The 17,616-nt window shown below is 41.7% G+C and overlaps 1 protein-coding gene across 2 annotated transcripts in view; it reads left to right on the plus strand.

Moving 5' to 3' along the window:
- The first annotated feature begins 251 nt into the window (after positions 1-251).
- The window catches only part of DCLK2 (doublecortin like kinase 2), a 152,885-nt gene continuing 135,520 nt past the window's right edge, over positions 252-17,616 (plus strand). Inside the window, exon 1 of one of the 2 annotated variants that reach the window (XM_065877312.1) lies at positions 252-678. In XM_065877312.1, the coding sequence (XP_065733384.1) occupies positions 258-678 (421 nt within the window). In that variant the 5' untranslated portion in view covers positions 252-257. The remainder of the gene's footprint in view (positions 679-17,616) is intronic. The other variant, XM_065877311.1, reaches the window with a different exon arrangement.

Genomic DNA, 17,616 nt, shown 5'->3' on the forward strand with positions numbered 1-17,616 from the left:
CGGGAGGGACAGAGTGAGGCGCGCCGGACAATGAGCTGGGCAGCTCGGCGCTGCGGCCACTTTTAGGGGGGCGCGGGCCGGCCGGCGCCTCCGCGACTCCACCTGCGAGGAGAGGGCGGGATGCCAGAGCTGGGTGTCCCGGCGCTCTGAGACTGCTCGCAGTTAGACGTCCCTGAGCCGGTGCTCGCCTTGACCCTGGGCTACCTGCAGGCTTTGGCTGGGACGTGTTTCGTGGGGGCGCCCCCGGAGCAGCCGTGATGGCCAGCACCCGGAGTATCGAGCTGGAACACTTTGAGGAACGGGACAAAAGGCCGCGGCCGGGGTCGCGGAGAGGGGCGCCCAGCTCCTCCGGGGGCAGCAGCAGCTCCGGCCCCAAGGGGAACGGGCTCATCCCCAGCCCGGCGCACAGTGCCCACTGCAGCTTCTACCGTACGCGGACCCTGCAGGCCCTGAGCTCGGAGAAGAAGGCCAAGAAGGCGCGCTTCTACCGGAATGGGGACCGCTACTTCAAGGGCCTGGTGTTTGCCATCTCCGGCGACCGCTTCCGGTCCTTCGATGCGCTGCTTATGGAGCTCACCCGCTCCCTGTCGGACAACGTGAACCTGCCCCAGGGTGTCCGCACCATCTACACCATCGACGGCAGCCGGAAGGTCACCAGCCTGGACGAGCTGCTGGAAGGTAGGAGGGAAGGCCCGGCGCGGCAGGTGCGGCCCCGCGTGCCGACAGGTGCACGCGCTCTCTCGGCGCTGGGGGAGCCTGCGGGGGGTTTTCTAGGCGGCCGCAGGAGTTGTGCGGCTCTGTCTTCTTTTCCGCAGGCTCTATGGGTGGGGCGCGCTTCCACATATACTCTGACTGTCCTTCCCAAAAGATTTGCCTTAGAAAAGAAAGAAAGAAATCCTAACGGGATTTGGTGACATCTCTTAAGATTGGCGGACTTGCTTTTGTTTTTTGCTTTTTTGAAGTGCAAAGTCTCACGTGAGGATCTGGGTAACCCTCTAGCTCATAAGCTGTCTGTTCAGCCCTCTGTGTGGAGCTCAGTGCCGGCACCTGTGTTTCAGTGTTCAGGACCCTGTTGCACCTGCTCTACTCAGAAGCCGTGGTTGTGAAACACTCTAGGTTGGCTTTCCTGGTTTGCCTTGCAGCAGAAGTTCCATGAGGTCAGGAGGGGCGATCCAAGACAGTGGTTCTCAACCTTGGTTGCATCTTGGATCACTGGGGACTTTAAGAAATATGGGTGTCTGGGTCCCATCCCCGGATACTTGGATGTAATTGGTTTGGCGTGTGGTCGGGGCATCTGGAGTTTTCAAAGCTCCTCAGGAGATTTGAATGTGCTGCAGAGATTGAGAACCGTTGTGCTAAAGGGTTTTCCACGTTTGGTTGATAATGAGGTGAATCAAGGTCAATCTCTCCTGCATCCTCCCCTACTGAAAGTAGCTAGTTAGGGTGACAAAGGCCATTGGAATCAGCAGTTGGGGCCCCTTATAAATTAGGCCTAGGGTGTCAACCGTGCTTGACTCGAAGGGACTGCTTGGCTGTATGTTGTGTCATCCTTGAATTACTGCAGTATTTACTCTTCTTTCACTTCAGGGAGAGAAAGCATTACTAGTAGTTAAGAACCTATATCCAGAACTAAACACCACCCATAAAGATCAGACAGAACCCAAGTATGTGCTGACTGTGTGTTTATATACAGTCTGCTCTCATGCATCTTTCTTAATGCAAATGGCACATATTGTTATGGTAGTCATAGCAATGTTGGCTTGGCAGGGGAAGGAAACTGAACTTGAAGCCAACTATTTTTCTTATATTAGCACATCATGTTCTTATGTTCTGAAGACACTGTCCATTTTACACATGGGGAAACTTAAGCAACATGCCTTGTCATACAGGACCTGCAGTATATGGCCTTTCATCTACAATTCACTTTTAATAAATTGATGTAGCCACACTGCGGAGTCGTGAAACAGGTTGAGATTCTATTTAGTCACTGTTACCAAAAGTGTTCCCTGCCAGAGAGAGAGAGAGAGAGAGAGAGAGAGAGAGAGAGAGAGACACTTCACAAATTCTCCTGCTCACTTGAGTGTTTTGGTTTTAAAGGCTTCCGGAGGAGGAGATGACAACCAGAGGAGTATAAATAAAATGAAGATACATTGTTACATACTTAAAAGCTACATTTGCCTAGATATTTCAAAACTGAGTAATGAATTTTTTGATTGACCCAAAGCTAGATTAGTAGCCCTGTGGAAGGATCAAGGCAATGCCTTTTTTTACTTAAACACTCATTACTCACATGCCCTTGGGATACTGTGCCTGGTGTGGTCTGAGGAGGGACAGTAGTTTTAATATCCTTCTCAGAAGTAATTTTAACAGTGTATTTGCTACATGAAATGAATGTACTCCAGAAGTGAACATGATCCTAGGGAAGATGGTCAAGGTGTCCATTATGCATATTAAGTGAGCACATATTGTACATTGAGTTTGTTATTGCCCAAGTGGTGCATGGTCCACTGAGTCTAATTCTCAAACTGTAGGTTCAGCTATAAATTGAAGGTTGATAAATATCCTTTGAATCATTCATTCACTGATTTGTGGAGGAGGGGGAACCATAAGCATATGTAGAGTCCAAATTACACCACAATATGAAAAATGATAGAACACAAATATTTGCACCATGGAAATGTTTCCCTAGTATAGCCAATTGCCCACTTGTTTCAAATATAATAAAATTACATTTTATTAAATATACTACAAATACTGCAAAAGAAGAAAATTTGAGCACTTCTTTTGTCATAGTGGCATTCTGTCTGACAATAGATCTTTGTCTAAGTCTTGAATTTCCCACAAAGTGAGTGGAATACCCTGTTTCTAGGTGGTTTTTAAGAAAAGAACCATCAATGTTTACTACCAACTCTTCAAGAATTTAAATAGTTTCAACTTTTAGTTAAAATTGTGTACTCGAATGTTCAGATTTATCATGCAGAAGAACTAACCAGCTACCTGTGAAGTTATTCTTTGCATCAGTAAAAATAGGTCTGTGGTATTTCCCATGTTGTCAAAATTGACTGTTTCATCTTAGTTCATCATTTTTAATAAAGATTCTCTGATAGTATTTTTTACACCATTATGTTCAGCTGATCTCTCATTTGCCTCTTCCATTCCATGAAATTTGTAGTTTAGGAGAAACTGTTTTTCCCAAAACGTTGTTTTTCTAAAATGTTTTCGGTGGAGAATAGAAAGTGATGACTCAAGATAGCTAGGCATGAACACTCACTCAGAGCCTCAGTCCCTTTGAACTCAGATGACAAAAGAAATTTGCATGGCCCAGATTTTTTTCTTCTGCCCTTGAGAGTCTCTGGAGACCAAAGACTGTTCAGGTGTAGGCTGGTACTCCTGCTCTACACTAAACCAGCAGGCATTTTGAGCCCTATTGTTTTAGCTCCCCTTGCTGCATTAATTTCAATGAGTTAGTGCTGTGCGTCCCTGTAATCCTATTTAGTCTTTACAACTGGATGGGGACCTCCTCTCAAAGGAGGACTGTGAGTCATAATAGTCAGTACTGGGAAAATCAGGTTGAGCTGTCTGAAGCCATGAGCCAGCCAACTGTGTCACATCTCTGATAGACAGCTGAAGATGTCTGGATGGCACCTTCCTAAGTTCTCAGTCAGAACTCTTGGTCTTAGTTTTTTTTTCCGTGAGTGTTCTCTTCTTCAGAACATTTAAGCTATAATTATTTTGATGTCCCAAAGAGAGATGCCCAAGGACGGTAGAAACAATGCGTGACCAAGTTGGGGTCCCTGGGTTCTGTGGATTTGAGAAAAATTCACCTCTGTTCTCAGCCTTAGTGACCTTTTCTGTTGAAAGAGAGGTTGGCAGATCACCTAAGTTAGATCCTTTCTGGTCTAAAAGTATATACCCTTCCCCTGCCTAACTGATTATTCATTGAGTGTCTGATGGCCTGGGCTGCCTTTCCCTACCCAGAACCTATCTTCCGGAAAATCGACAAAGCTGCAAATGTCCTACACAGCAGGGAGTGGGTATATGGCTCTGATGAAGTGTTTGACAGGAGCCAAAAAATTAAGAACTACCCGTCTCTGCCTCTTTCATTCCAAAGTAATATGTCAGTTTATGTTGTTTATACCTTTTACTCCTCAGTCACCAATAAATAAACTGATTGGATTTTTTGGCATGTGAGAGAATTTTGATTATTTTGACAGGTGACACTTCCATTCTTCCATTAAGTTAACTTGAAAACTTCCATTAAGTTAACTTGAAAATTAGCTTGAATTAACTTGAATTTAAGAAAAATAAAGTTCTAAGAAAATCAAGCATTTGAAGTTTTTGAGATTCTCCTACTAAGCCTAGTTTGTTGAATCTCTTTGGTTATTCAGTCTCTTTGAAGGTGTTAAACCAAAATATGGTGACAGTTATATTTAAGTAAAAATGAGTTTACATTTAAGTAAAAATTAAGTTAACATTTCAGTAAAAATGCATAAGAACTCAGATTATAGGTTTTATCCCCTTGAATGATAGATTTTTAGAGTAATAATAGAAACTGAGCTCTTGGAACTTGTTACAGTGAGGAAGGCAACATAAACCCGTGAGATGTAAGGTATTTGCACATAGTAGTCAAAAGCAGTACACATTTATATAAGGCAAGCAGGATGATTGGACATAGCAGTTTAACATTGAATCATCAGTCTGCAAAACCTTCTCTACCTGGCAGACTCCTAGATCCTCCTAGATCCAAGACCCTCTTCAAATATCATCTTTCTATGAAATCTCTTCCCAGACCTCAGGGGCATTGGTCTCAAACTGTTGTCGATTGAGAGCATAGTTGTTGTTGTTTCAGGTGCTGGGGGTACAGTTCTAGAATGCTCACATTCTAGAGGGAGAGAGAGAGTGAACGCGCGCACACACACACACACACACAAACACACAGACCGATGGTTCCAGCTGCAGGGCTGTAAGTGAAGTGGTAATGAGGTGGGGCAGGAGGATCACACTGGCCAGGACAATGGAAAAGGATTGCCAGAGGAACAGATGTTGGAACCAAGGCCTGAGGTCAAGCTTAGAACTCTGCCATTTGCTTACTCACAGCATTTTTCCTTTCCTCTATTGTAACACTTACCTTTATAATTACAGGTATATTGGGTCTGTTTTTTGCACTAGACTAAGCATGTCGTGAGGTTAGGGATCTTGGACGCAATAAGTTCATTAAATAAATAGCCCAGGAAAGGACTTTACCTCTAAGTCTCTTGATTGTCAAGGGAAGTTTTGTATGAATTAAGTTTGAATAGGGTTGTTTCTATGTATTTGTGAAAATATGTATTTTGAAAAATTGGATTATAGTCCAGATAAATCAGAGTTGCTCTGCTGGCTCATCGCTGTGGAGAGAATGACTCTTCCTCAGTACTTGCTTCTATAAATCTGATTGTTTTCTTCTTCTCATTTCCTCAAAACAGGGGAACTCAGGTCTGCTATAATGCAGCTGCATAATAAGCTCTTTCCAGAGGTAATGGGAAGAGAAATTTTCATTTGCAGAATAAAGAATTCTAAAGGGTTGGGGGAAGAAGGGAAATACTTGGGAGAGCATTTATGAGATGGGGGTCAGACAGAATGATACACTGGTAGTTATAAGAAAAGATCACTATTTCATGAGGTTTTAAACTATGGAAATGGACATTTTATGGCCCTGTCATATGAAATAAGGGAAACTAGATATTCCCTTGACTAGTGATTGTCAAACTGCTTTCTTCATTGTAGAGAGGGCCAGGGGAGTTTCTCTGGGTCTGTACTGCCTGGCTAGGTCTCTTCTCATCCCTACTCGCCCATGCTCCTACCACTTCTGTTTTTGTCTCTTCTATTGATAAACCATTACCCTAAAGATTAGGGATCCTATTCTTCTCAACATTGCTACCATTTTTTAGATGTTTTATATGCAATCATTATGTGAGATACTTTGTGTTTTATCGCACCCTTGTTATCCCTTATGGAATATGGCTGCATTGTCTTCCCCATTTTGCAGCTGGGGAGACTGAGACTCAGAGGATAGAGAAATTGTCCCCTTGTACCAGTCAGAAGAGGTGGGGCTGGAACCTGAGGCCTTTCTCCTTGGCCTTTCAACTTCTGTATTCTTAACTGCTATGTTCTACCACCTGTGAGATGGGGTCCATTCTGACCCCTGAAGTGTGCATAGGTCATGTATCAGCAATCTAGAGCTGCATCACCGCTGCAGCCAAACCTGTTAGTTATTTATATTTGGAAAATGAAGATGGTGGTAGTTCATCAGTCACTGCAGATGCGAAGACAGTTTTAGGATGCTTTGTGTATGGTTCCTGAAATGAACCATACATTATCCTATACACCGTCATAGTAGGGTCTCTGCATTCAAATTCTGCAGGGTTGTCTTGCTTGACTTTGGTTTCCTTATCTGCAAAATGAGGAAGGTTAGGTAATTGCTAAGGCTGCTTCCCCTTTAAAGTTCAGTGATCTTGGGAAATGCTTCTGGAAGTGGGAAAGAGAAATGATCTGTCTGGCTCCATGTCTCTAAAAGTTGGCCAGGTTTTGTGATTGAATGTGGTTACCTGGGTTTAGATGGAGTTCTTAAACCCTCAATAACCTATAGGAGGCTCTTCCCCATAGAATCTTCTCAGGAAAGGGAAAATTATGTACAGGCCCATTGAGGGCTGAGACCATGGTCATTTTGTTAATTCATTTATCCTAACAATAAATACTTCTGGCACTTGATGTTTGATGATTAATTTTACTTTTGTGCCATATATAAGGTATTTTGATAGGTGCGAATAGGTGGATATTGGTTTTTAAAAAATCTTTCTTAGTTAAGACAGCCAGCTGGACAGTTGGCTAGATTTGCAGAGGTCAGATAAGGTCATGCAAAAGGCAAATATTCCTTGCCCCTTCATATTTCAGTTTTGAAATAAGTTTTTATTCAAGAAAAAAGAGATGCGCTATATTTGTATGCTAACAATTTATCAGTTTCACTAGTGTCTGAGATGCCTGACGTGATTTTTCTCTTTGGACATCTTTCATAATCAAATTCTTGTACCTTTATTTTGAATGTATGTTTAAATCCCAGGACTATTCTAAGCCCCCTAATATTTTCAGCGTCTGCTTTGAGTTTGTTCTCTGACGTAGCTAAGACTTAGATTCGTTCATCTTTTAGCATTCTTATTTTAAGCATTGTCTTTAGAAAATTTATTTCACATATAGTTTAAATACAGTCTGCATTGTACAATACTTTTTTTTTTTTTGGCTGCATTGGGTCTTCGTTGCTGTGCGCGGGGTTTCTCTAGTCGTGGAGAGCGGGGGCTACTCTTCGTTGCAGTGCGCAGGCTTCTCATTTTGGTGGCTTCTCTTGTTGCAGAGCACAGGCTCTAGGCGCGTGGGCTTCAGTAGATGTGGCATGTGGGCTCAGTAGTTGTGGCTCGTGGGCTCAGTAGTTGTGGCTCACGGGCTCCAGAGCACAGGCTCAGTAGTTGTGGCGCACGGGCTTAGTTGCTCCACGGCACGTGGGATCTTCCTGGACCAGGGCTTGAACCCGTGTCCCCTGCATTGGCAGGCGGATTCTTAACCACTGTGCCACCAGGGAAGTCCCTCTACAATACTTTTTAAATTCTATGAGTTGGAAATATAATTTAAGGCTAGAATTTAGATACTCTTTCATTCATTGACATGCTATAATTTTTGCTCGAATCCAGGCTATTTTACCCTGTTTGCCATATCTCTTGCAGCCTGAAGCAGTAGACTAGCCATATTGTAATTTGTCAGAAGCTACTACCTTCAAGACAAGGAATGGGAAAATACTGATTTGTGAGATCAACTTCAGTACTTTTGATTACACTATAACATTTACTAACGTCTCAACATAACTGAAATAATCTACAATTATGACCTACTATGTTACCATTTGTTTATATGTTGGTTAAATTATAATCACTTGCAACCAAAATGTATCACAATAGAAGTTTTTAAATTGTCATTGATTTATTTCTTCCTCCACTGTGTATGTTTTACAAACCTCAGATTACTTTGTTAATTTTTATGTAATAACAATGTCATTATTTCTGAAAGGCAGTGATTGATGCTCTCTTCCCCAATATCCTTGTCCATTATCTTGGTCTTTTAACAGTATTCTACCTCATCTCTTAAGGAAGCAGGAAAAGAAAAAGGAGTTATGGAAACTTACTACTGGTTATACTCTTCATCAAGCCTCTGCAAAAGAACGAACTTGAGAAATAGCCTGACGTAAACTCATCTCTTCTTAGTTTAGTGATCAAGGCCAATAGCTGGAAGGTTCTACATGAACCTTGTAACACTTAGCAGAGTCCTGGTGAGCAGTGTCTCTTCGATAAATGGGAGTGGTCCTCAGCATCTGAAACCAAAATGTGCGTCCTTGTAACTTCCCCCCATAATTCTAGAGCCACCGTTTGGAGCTACGTAAGACTCCAGGTGGAGCAACATGGCAGCCCTTCAGACATTTTATGACAGTGGTCATGCTTTACTGTTTCCCCCTTCTGCCCATCCCCTAAACATCACTACTCTTTTTTGACAAACATCTGGTTTCTGAATCCTTCATCACTTGCACTGAATCTTTTTGAGCTATTCTCACTATTGTCACTTGCTTAAAACTGGAGCCAAGTCTTCCTCTTAGACTCAAAGTGAGATTTAAAGGGTTGGGGGGGGGTGGCGGTGAGGGAGGAAGGTCTTAAGCAAAGATCTCCAGAAGCTGGGGAAACTCTGTTGAGGGAGGTTTTTACCTCTACTCAGATGATGAGCCAACTGAAGGACTGACCCTATATCCATTATGTCCCAGTTTACTTACAAATAAGTGTAAGATGGGCACATTTTGGTTTGAAGATCTCTTTCTCAGTATCCTTAAAATTGCAGTGTTTCTCAAACTTTTGCAAGGTTTGGGATAATTAAAATTGAAAAACAGTGTAAAAATCCTAACAACCAAGTTGCAGAAGCCCAGCATTGCCTTAATTACTTTAAATACATTGTCACTTAAATATTTATAAAGGTAGATGTACTTATGCATATAGCTCTTACACACCAATACAACCCAAACGAGACAACCTAAAAACCAACAAAACTGTATAACCAATAAAAATGTAGAATAGCAACATAAAGCTCCAGATGCTATTTGCTCAAACTAAACTGTTCCCAGTGTGACCATGGTGCTGAGTGCTGAGTTTGGTGTGCTGTATTTCAGAATGCCGTGTGACGAGTCAGTTTTGCACTGCTAACAAGACTTCATTCCCGCAGAGTAAAATTATGTCCTCTGGCCTTAACTCTCTGTGCATGTCTTGTACACATAGTAAGTCCACTTCTTCCTCATTAACTCCCAGCAAAGTTACACCACTTGATGCCAAAGGGGTTGAGGCTGTGGGCACGGAGTGGCCTGGCTGCACTTGATTTAGAAATAGACATTCAGATGTTCCAGAATAAGATGATATAAACATTTTAGGTCTTATCATCAAATTAACTACAGAATTGGGAGTTCCCTGGTGGCCTAGTGGTTAGGATCCTGGGCTTTCACTGCCATGGCCCTCAGTTCTCTCTCTGGCTGGGAACAGATCCCGCAAGCCACGCGGCACAGCCAAAAAAAAAAAAGGACAGAATTAAAATTGCCAAGGTGAACGCTTATAGATTGTGGGATACAGTTGGCTCAGGTTTGAGCAGCAAGAAGACAAGTAACGGATCTGATCTGTAGGTTCCATCCTACCAGGAGATTAGATAGAATTTTTTTTTTCAGTGGGTAAGCTTTAAGGCTTTTTGGTTAGTGAGTAGCATTTTTGTTTTTACTTTTACATAATTTCTTTGGTCTTAAGTTAACTCCTCCCAAACTTCAATGCTGAATCGTGGATTTGTGGACATACTTCTTCCTACATATCTAGATGTTCAGTGTAATGTCTCCACACCTTTCTCCGTGGAAGGTATCACAGTCATTTTCAGCCTGTTGCCTTCAGATGTGTTGAAGGGGCACTGGTCTTAGGGGTGAAAGATCTCATCTTGTGTCCTCAGCCCCTCCCTGTAGGAAAGGCTGTTACATTCATTTTGTGAATGTGCCAGCAGTGGTCCAGAGATAAACCAAATGAGTACAGAAGGGAACAGCATCCATGTGAGAGCAGTGTACTTTATGTTGCCATGCTGGTTCCCATAAGGTTAAATTCTGCACACTGTACAGTTTGGGTAGAAAACCCAATAAGCTGTTTGCCACAACAGAATAGTAATCAGTCTGTCTTTTCTTTACCCTGTATTCTTCTGAACCAGCTGGGTGTGGGAATGTGTCCTTGATGTGCTTTAGATGGAGGTATTCACATTATTGTCTACCCGATAGGACAGTCTCACAGATGCTGTACTTCATTAAAGACATCAAACCATCTTGTAGATGCAACATACCCAAATTTATTTTCCTTGGTTACATTCCTTTGGAAGTAATTTCTTTCTCAATTTTGGAAGTTGGGAAGGAATTTAGGTTTTTAAGATTTTTGCAGATATTAGACCTTAAGTGTCAGCCATACTTTCTTTTCTTTCCTCTTTGTCTTTTCTCTGTTACCATATTTAATCTGTGTGTGTGTGTGTGTGTAGGGAGGCTTTTCCTTAAGCTTGATGAGTCCTTACACTTTATTATTATTTTTTTATTGGCGTATAGTTGCTTTACAATATTGTTAGTTTATACTATACAGCAAAGTGAATCAGCTATATGTATACATATATCCCCTTTGTTTTGGATTTCCTTCTCATTTAGGTCACCACAGAGCACTGAGTTCCCTGTGCTATACAGTAGGTTCTCATTAGTTATCTATTTTATACATAGTGTCAATATCATATATATGTCAATCCCAGTCTCCCAATTCATCCCACCCGCCCCCCCTTTACCCTTTGGTATCCCATATGATTGTTCTCTATGTCTGTGTCTCTATTTCTGCTTTGGAAAAAGACAGTCTATACCAATTTTTTCAGATTCCACATGTATGTGTTAATACACGATATTTGTTTTTCTCTTTCTGACTTACTTCACTCTGTATGACAGTCTCTAGGTCCATCCATGTCTCTACAAATAGTCCTTGCACTTTAGACTTGTAAACAAGTTTTCTTTTTCACCGTAAAGTTCAGTGCTTGCTTCTGCTCCAAGAGTTAGGTATAGTCTCAATGTCCAAATTCTGTATAACTGATTTTCTGCCGTAAATGTCAAAAATAGTTTGTAATTACAAGCTAATTAGTGGTTTTAGGCAGTTAATGTAAGTATTTTAACAGAGGTGGATAAGAGACTTTCATAGTAACTGATAGAAAAGTAGGCTAAAACATTCTGTTGTGGAACTTCCAACTGTGTAAATATGTGTTTAGCTATTTGTAATTTCTAACAGTAAATTGACATTTTAAATGTTAAGGGATTATTTTGATTTAGCTATTAAGATATATTTTGTATATAATACACACACAAACCCATACACACCCACACACATGTTCCATTGATTGAAAGACACAGTGCATTTATTGGACTAAAATATGCCATGGACTCTTGGTGCTTTGATGGTGTGAAGTGAAAAAAAGAAGTTGGTAGGTACTAGGCAGCCCTCACAGCCTGCTTGTTTTCCTCTGTGCCTTAGTTTGCCCTTTGATGGGGTAGAATGACCTAAGAGTGTCTCAGACCACACATGATGTCCTCAGGAGCCTGACCTGAGCCTCTCACAGTCATTGGGTGTCAACACCTACACTGTGCAAATGTTTTACCTAGAAGTAATGCAAATCCAAACCGTGAGACGTACAAGTTTGTTTTGGAAATATGCATTTTTGTCATGACTTTGACAAACATCTTTTGAGTGCCTGCTGTTGGTGCTGGGCTAGGTGTGGGTAACACGAAGAAGGGGACAGTCAGTCTGTGTTTTCAAGGAGCTTCCAGTCCAGGCAGTAGTTTGTAACCAGAGATTGTGTTCAGAGTCACCTGTGAAGTTAGGAAGCCTTACTCACAGGTTCTGGTGCTACCTTCCAGTGATTCTGGTTCAGTTGAACTGTGGTGAGGCCTGGGCAACTGTGCTTCTACAACAAAATCACCTGACGAAAAAAAGATTCTTCTCTAAGAACCACCGGAAGAGACAGATAAAGAATAAAGGATTATGAGAAGTTAACATATTGTGGCCTCAGGATACAACAAGTGAACACAAGAGTGACATAATTTTTAAAATTATGAAACATATCTATAGATACGTGTTTCATATCACATATCTATAGATATCGTAAACACATATCTATAGATATCGTAAAACATACACGTACAGCCCAGTGAGTTATTATGAAGTGAACACCTTTGTGACTACTATCAAGAAACAGAGTATTGGGAATTCCCTGGCTGTCTAGTGGTTAGGACTTCGCGCTTTCACTGCCAGGGCCCGGGCTCAATCCCTGGTCAGGGAACTAAGATCCCACAAGCCACATGGCATGCACCCCACCCAAAAAAAAAGAAAGAAAGAGAGTATTGCCAGCATCCGAGAAGCTCTCCCTGTGTCCCTTTCTAATTACAACCCTTCCCAAGTTATGGTAGCCTGACTCTTGCTTTTCTTTATATTTTTACCACTGATGAAGGCATCCCTAATCAGTATAGTTTTACTTTTGTCAGTTTTGAACTTAAAGAAATTAAATCCTACTGCATTCTATGCTTTTGTTATCTTTTGATCACCGTTATTTGTAAAATTCATCCAAGTTCTTGTGTATAGCTGGCTTGTTCATTTCCATTACTGCATAGTAGTAGTACATTATGTGAATATACCACAATCTGTGTGTCTGTTCTCTTGCTGATGGATATGTGGATTGGTTATCATCTTTGGCTACTGAGCCCATTCTATGAGAGAGAGAGAGAGAGAGAGAGAGAGAGAGAGAGAGAGAGTGTGTGTGTGTGTGTGTGTGTGTGTGTGTATGTGTATGTGTATACTCTGGTGCCCATATACAGCAGTTTCTCCAGGGTATTTTCCTGGGGTGGAAACGTATATATTGTCAGCTCATCTATCACTAGATAATGCCCACCTGTTTTCCCTAAGTGATTGAACCAATTTAAAGTACATGGAAGTTCCAGCAATATATCAAAGTTCCTGTTGCTTTACCTCCTTAGCTGGGGTGATTAATCTTGACTGGTCAGTAAAAAAAAAAAAAAAAAAAAAGAGGTAAGGAGAGAGGAGGAGGAAGGCTATTTCAAGCATGTAAGAAGGAATGAGAATAAGAGGGTGTGACGAGTTTGGAAGGAAAGGGCAAGTACACTGGTGCGACACTAACCTAGGAGCCTGTGGGAAAGTGGTGAGAGGTGAGATGGAAGTATGTGAATACGCTGGGGAGTTTGGTCTTTATTCTAAAGGCAGTGTCGCCGGCAAAAGATATCAGATTTACATTTTTTTTTAACATCTTTATTGGAGTATAATTGCTTTACAATGGTGTGTTAGTTTCTGCTTTATAACAAAGTGAATCAGTTATACATATACATATGTTCCCATATCTCTTCCCCCTTGCGTCTCCCTCCCTCACACCCTCCCTATCCCACCCCTCTAGGTGGTCACAAAGCACCGAGCTGAACTCCCTGTGCTATGCGGCTGCTTCCCACTAGCTATCTATTTTACGTTTGGCAGTGTATATATGTCCATGCCACTCTCTCACTTTGTCCCAGCTTACCCTTCCCCCTCCCCATATCCTCAAGTCCATTCTCTAGTAGGTCTGTGTCTTTATTCCCGTCTTACCCCTAGGTTCTTCATGACCTTTTTTTTTTTCTTAGATTCCATATATATGTGTTAGAATATGGTATTTGTTTTTCTTTTTCTGACTTACTTCACTCTGTATGACAGACTCTAGGTCCATCCACCTCACTACAAATATCTCAATTTCGTTTCTTTTTATGGCTGAGTAATATTCCATTGTATATATGTGCCACATCTTCTTTATCCATTCATCCGATGATGGACACTTAGGTTGCTTCCATGTCCTGGCTATTGTAAATAGAGCTGCAATGAACATTTTGGTACATGACTCTTTTTGAATTATGGTTTTCTCAGGGTATATGCCCAGTAGTGGGATTGCTGGGTCATATGGTAGTCCTATTTTTAGTTTTCTAAGGAACCTCCATACTGTTCTTCATAGTGGCTGTATCAACTTACATTCCCACCAACAGTGCAAGAGTGTTCCCTTTTCTCCACACCCTCTCCAGCATTTATTGTTTCTAGATTTTTTGATGATGGCTATTCTGACCGGTGTGAGATGATGTCTCATTGTAGTTTTGATTTGCATTTCTCTAATGATTAATGATGTTGAGCATTCTTTCATGTGTTTGTTGGCACTCTGTATATCTTCTTTGGAGAAATGTCTATTTAGGTCCTCTGCCCATTTTTGGATTGGGTTGTTTGTTTTTTTGTTATTGAGCTGCATGAGCTGCTTGTAAATCTTGGAGATTAATCCTTTGTCATTTGCTTCATTTGCAAATATTTTCTCCCATTCGGAGGGTTGTCTTTTGGTCTTGTTTATGGTTTCCTTTGCTGTGTAAAAGCTTTTAAGTTTCATTAGGTCCCATTTGTTTATTTTTGTTTTTATTTCCATTTGTCTAGGAGGTGGGTCAAAAAGGATCTTGCTGTGATTTATGTCATAGAGTGTTCTGCCTATGTTTTCCTCTAAGAGTTTGATAGTGTCTGGCCTTACATTTAGGTCTTTAATCCATTTTGAGTTTATTTTTGTGTATGGTGTTAGGGAGTGTTCTAGTTTCATACTTTTACATGTACCTGTCCAGTTTTCCCAGAACCACTTATTGAAGAGGCTGTCTTTTCTCCACTGTATATTCTTGCCTCCTTTATCAAAGATAAGGTGACCATATGTGCGTGGGTTTATCTCTGGGCTTTCTGTCCTGTTCCATTGATCTATATTTCCGTTTTTGTGCCAGTACCATACTGTCTTGACAGCTCTGTGGAGGATGAGGGGGTCTCATGAACTACTGTAATCTGGGGAGAAAAGAGAGGGAGCAGGGTTGAAGGGTTGGGTTCCAGAGATGCTTAGACCAAGTCAGCAGTTTTGCTAAATCTGTTGAATATGGGGCAAAAAGAAGAGAGAAAGGAGTTTTGGTTTTTGCCTGGGTGACTGTGTAGGTGGTGATTTCGTTAAGTTGGGGAATTCCAGAAGAGAAGTGTTTGAGGTTGGGCGGCAGTCATGGGGAGTGAAGTTAGTTTTAGACTTGTGGCACACGAGACAGCTGTAGATGATCTCGTAGAGATGCTCTTGAAGTGGTTTGAACTCAAGAAAGGACTGGGCTGGAGATGTCTCAGAGTCTGGGTGGTGATTGAAGCCGTGGGATGTGGCTGCGCACAGAGAGTCTGAGGAGGATGAGGTGGTTGCAGGGGAGAAGGGCATCCTGAAAAGCAGACCGAGAAGGGGCTACCAAAGAAGTAAGAGGTAAGCCAAAAGAAATTAGGTCCTGGAAGCTGAGGAGGAAAAGGCCCTGCAGGACGAGAATCGTGACGGGTGTCCAGTGCCCTCAGAAGACACCAAGGGGAATTACAAGAAGTGCTTGGCATTTGGCAGTTAGGAGAGAAGTGGTTGGGATCAGGGTGTTTCAGCCCGGGAGCACAGGTGATGCTGCAGTGGCTTAAGAGCCGATTGTGGGCGAGGAAACGGGAGAAACCAGATGAGGAGCTGGGCAGTGAATGGAAGCCGAAGCACATTAGGTGGAGGGGGGCGAGGAACGAAGAGGGGTAAGATCTGTGTGTGCCACAGTGGGAGATACTCTATAAAGCCCTGTGTAGTTAAATGGAGGAGAGAAGGAGAATGTGCCTGAAACCTTGGCACGAGGAGCAGGAAGGACCCAAATGTTGTGAGAGACTTAACGTTGAATAGGAGGAGGGTACCCTTGTCACTGAAAAGGGAGAAGAGGCGGGGAAATTGGCACAGGCTGAAATACATCTGTAGGGATGGCGGTTTTCAGAGAACAAGGAACTGGGGAGTTGCTAGCTTTTAGTAGCCTCTTGCCTCTTAAATAGGAGGCTGTTCATTTGGTTGAGTAAGGATGAAAGTTAATGGTTAACAAGTACCCAGGTTGTATTACACAACTGTTGACAATTGGTTTGTCAACCTGCTACATATGAAGTAATGCAGAGTGTCTCTGAACAGATGTTAGTGGTAGGAAGCCATAGGCATGCTGCTGGAGAGAGTCAAAGGAGGTGGAAAGACTTTCTATTCCACACTGTGCTTGAAAACAGTAAAGGTGTATAACCACTTCCTGCTTCTGTCCATCCTCTTTCTATACAGAAAACAGATCCTCTTTTTTTTAAAAAAAAAAAAAGTTCATTGAAGTATAGTTGACTAACAATATTAGTTTCAGGCATATAACATAGTGATTTGATATTTTTATAGATTGCACACCATACAAAGTTATTATAAAATATTGGCTATATTCCCTTTGTTGTACCTTACACTCCTGTGAATTATTTATTTTCTAACTAGTAGTTTGTAACTCTTAATCCTCTTCACCTATTTTGCCCCTCTCCCAACTCCCCTCCCCTCTGGTAACCACTAGTTTGTTCTCTGTAACACAAATCCTCTTCTATGTAGTATTCATGAGATCATTATTTACAAAATGATTTCCCACCAATGTCTTATGGTCAAAGAACTGCTTTTAGAGACACAGAGAGCGAGAATATGAATATGTCTGAGTCTGTGTGTATGTATCTCAGTTCTCTTCAGCTAAAGACCACCCAGAACATACCTGGAAGTGAACAAGTTGAGTTTGCTACTCATTGCAGTGAGGAAGAATGGACATTATAGGATACCTCAGGGCAGCTCAGTAAGAGCTGCGAGAGCTGTCGTAGAAATTGGGCTTTGGTTCCAGGGAAGAAGGGACTCATTCTGTATTGGGTGCTGTCAGAGGAAGGACAATTCTGTGATTGAATATCTCATTAAATCCTATTTACAGTGAGAGCAGACAAGATTTAGGAAAAAGCTGTAGTTGGTAACGAAGTGGCAATCACTCATTGAGTGACCTTATTTTTGTGTCACTGTATCATAGTCCCAGAATGGCTTCATTTGATATAGATATTCTGTGAGATGATATCCCACAGAAGACCACAGGTCAGATCAGGTTATAGTAACATTGAGGTCTAGCTGTGAATGTTAGATCAATTCCGGACCTCAGGGACTGCTTTATTTTTTATATATCCATGTATGATATATATATATATATATATATATATATATAGAGAGAGAGAGAGAGAGAGAGAGAGAGAGAGAGGCATAACACATTTATATCTTTAATTTTAAAGTGAGATGTTTATCCTTTCCTTGTTTTGGTGAGTGCAGTTTTAATATGTATTGGTAAGAGTTTAAAAAATTCTCTCACAGTGTGGTATTTTATCCATGAATCAAGGTTCATTACTTTAGGATATACTTTTTCAGCTATAGCAGTAACATAAAATGCACTATCATTTGGAAAACTTGTTCTCTCTCTGGGGAATGAGTAGAAAACAGAAGGTTCTTACATGGATCCAGGTGGGAAGTGGGTGGTGATGAAGGCAGAGGGGAGGGGCATTTTAAGAAATATTTAGAAGGTAGAGTGGACAGAACTTGATGTCAGAATGC

This window comes from Phocoena phocoena, chromosome 5, assembly GCF_963924675.1.
Source record: "Phocoena phocoena chromosome 5, mPhoPho1.1, whole genome shotgun sequence".
Lineage (NCBI taxonomy): Eukaryota > Metazoa > Chordata > Mammalia > Artiodactyla > Phocoenidae > Phocoena > Phocoena phocoena.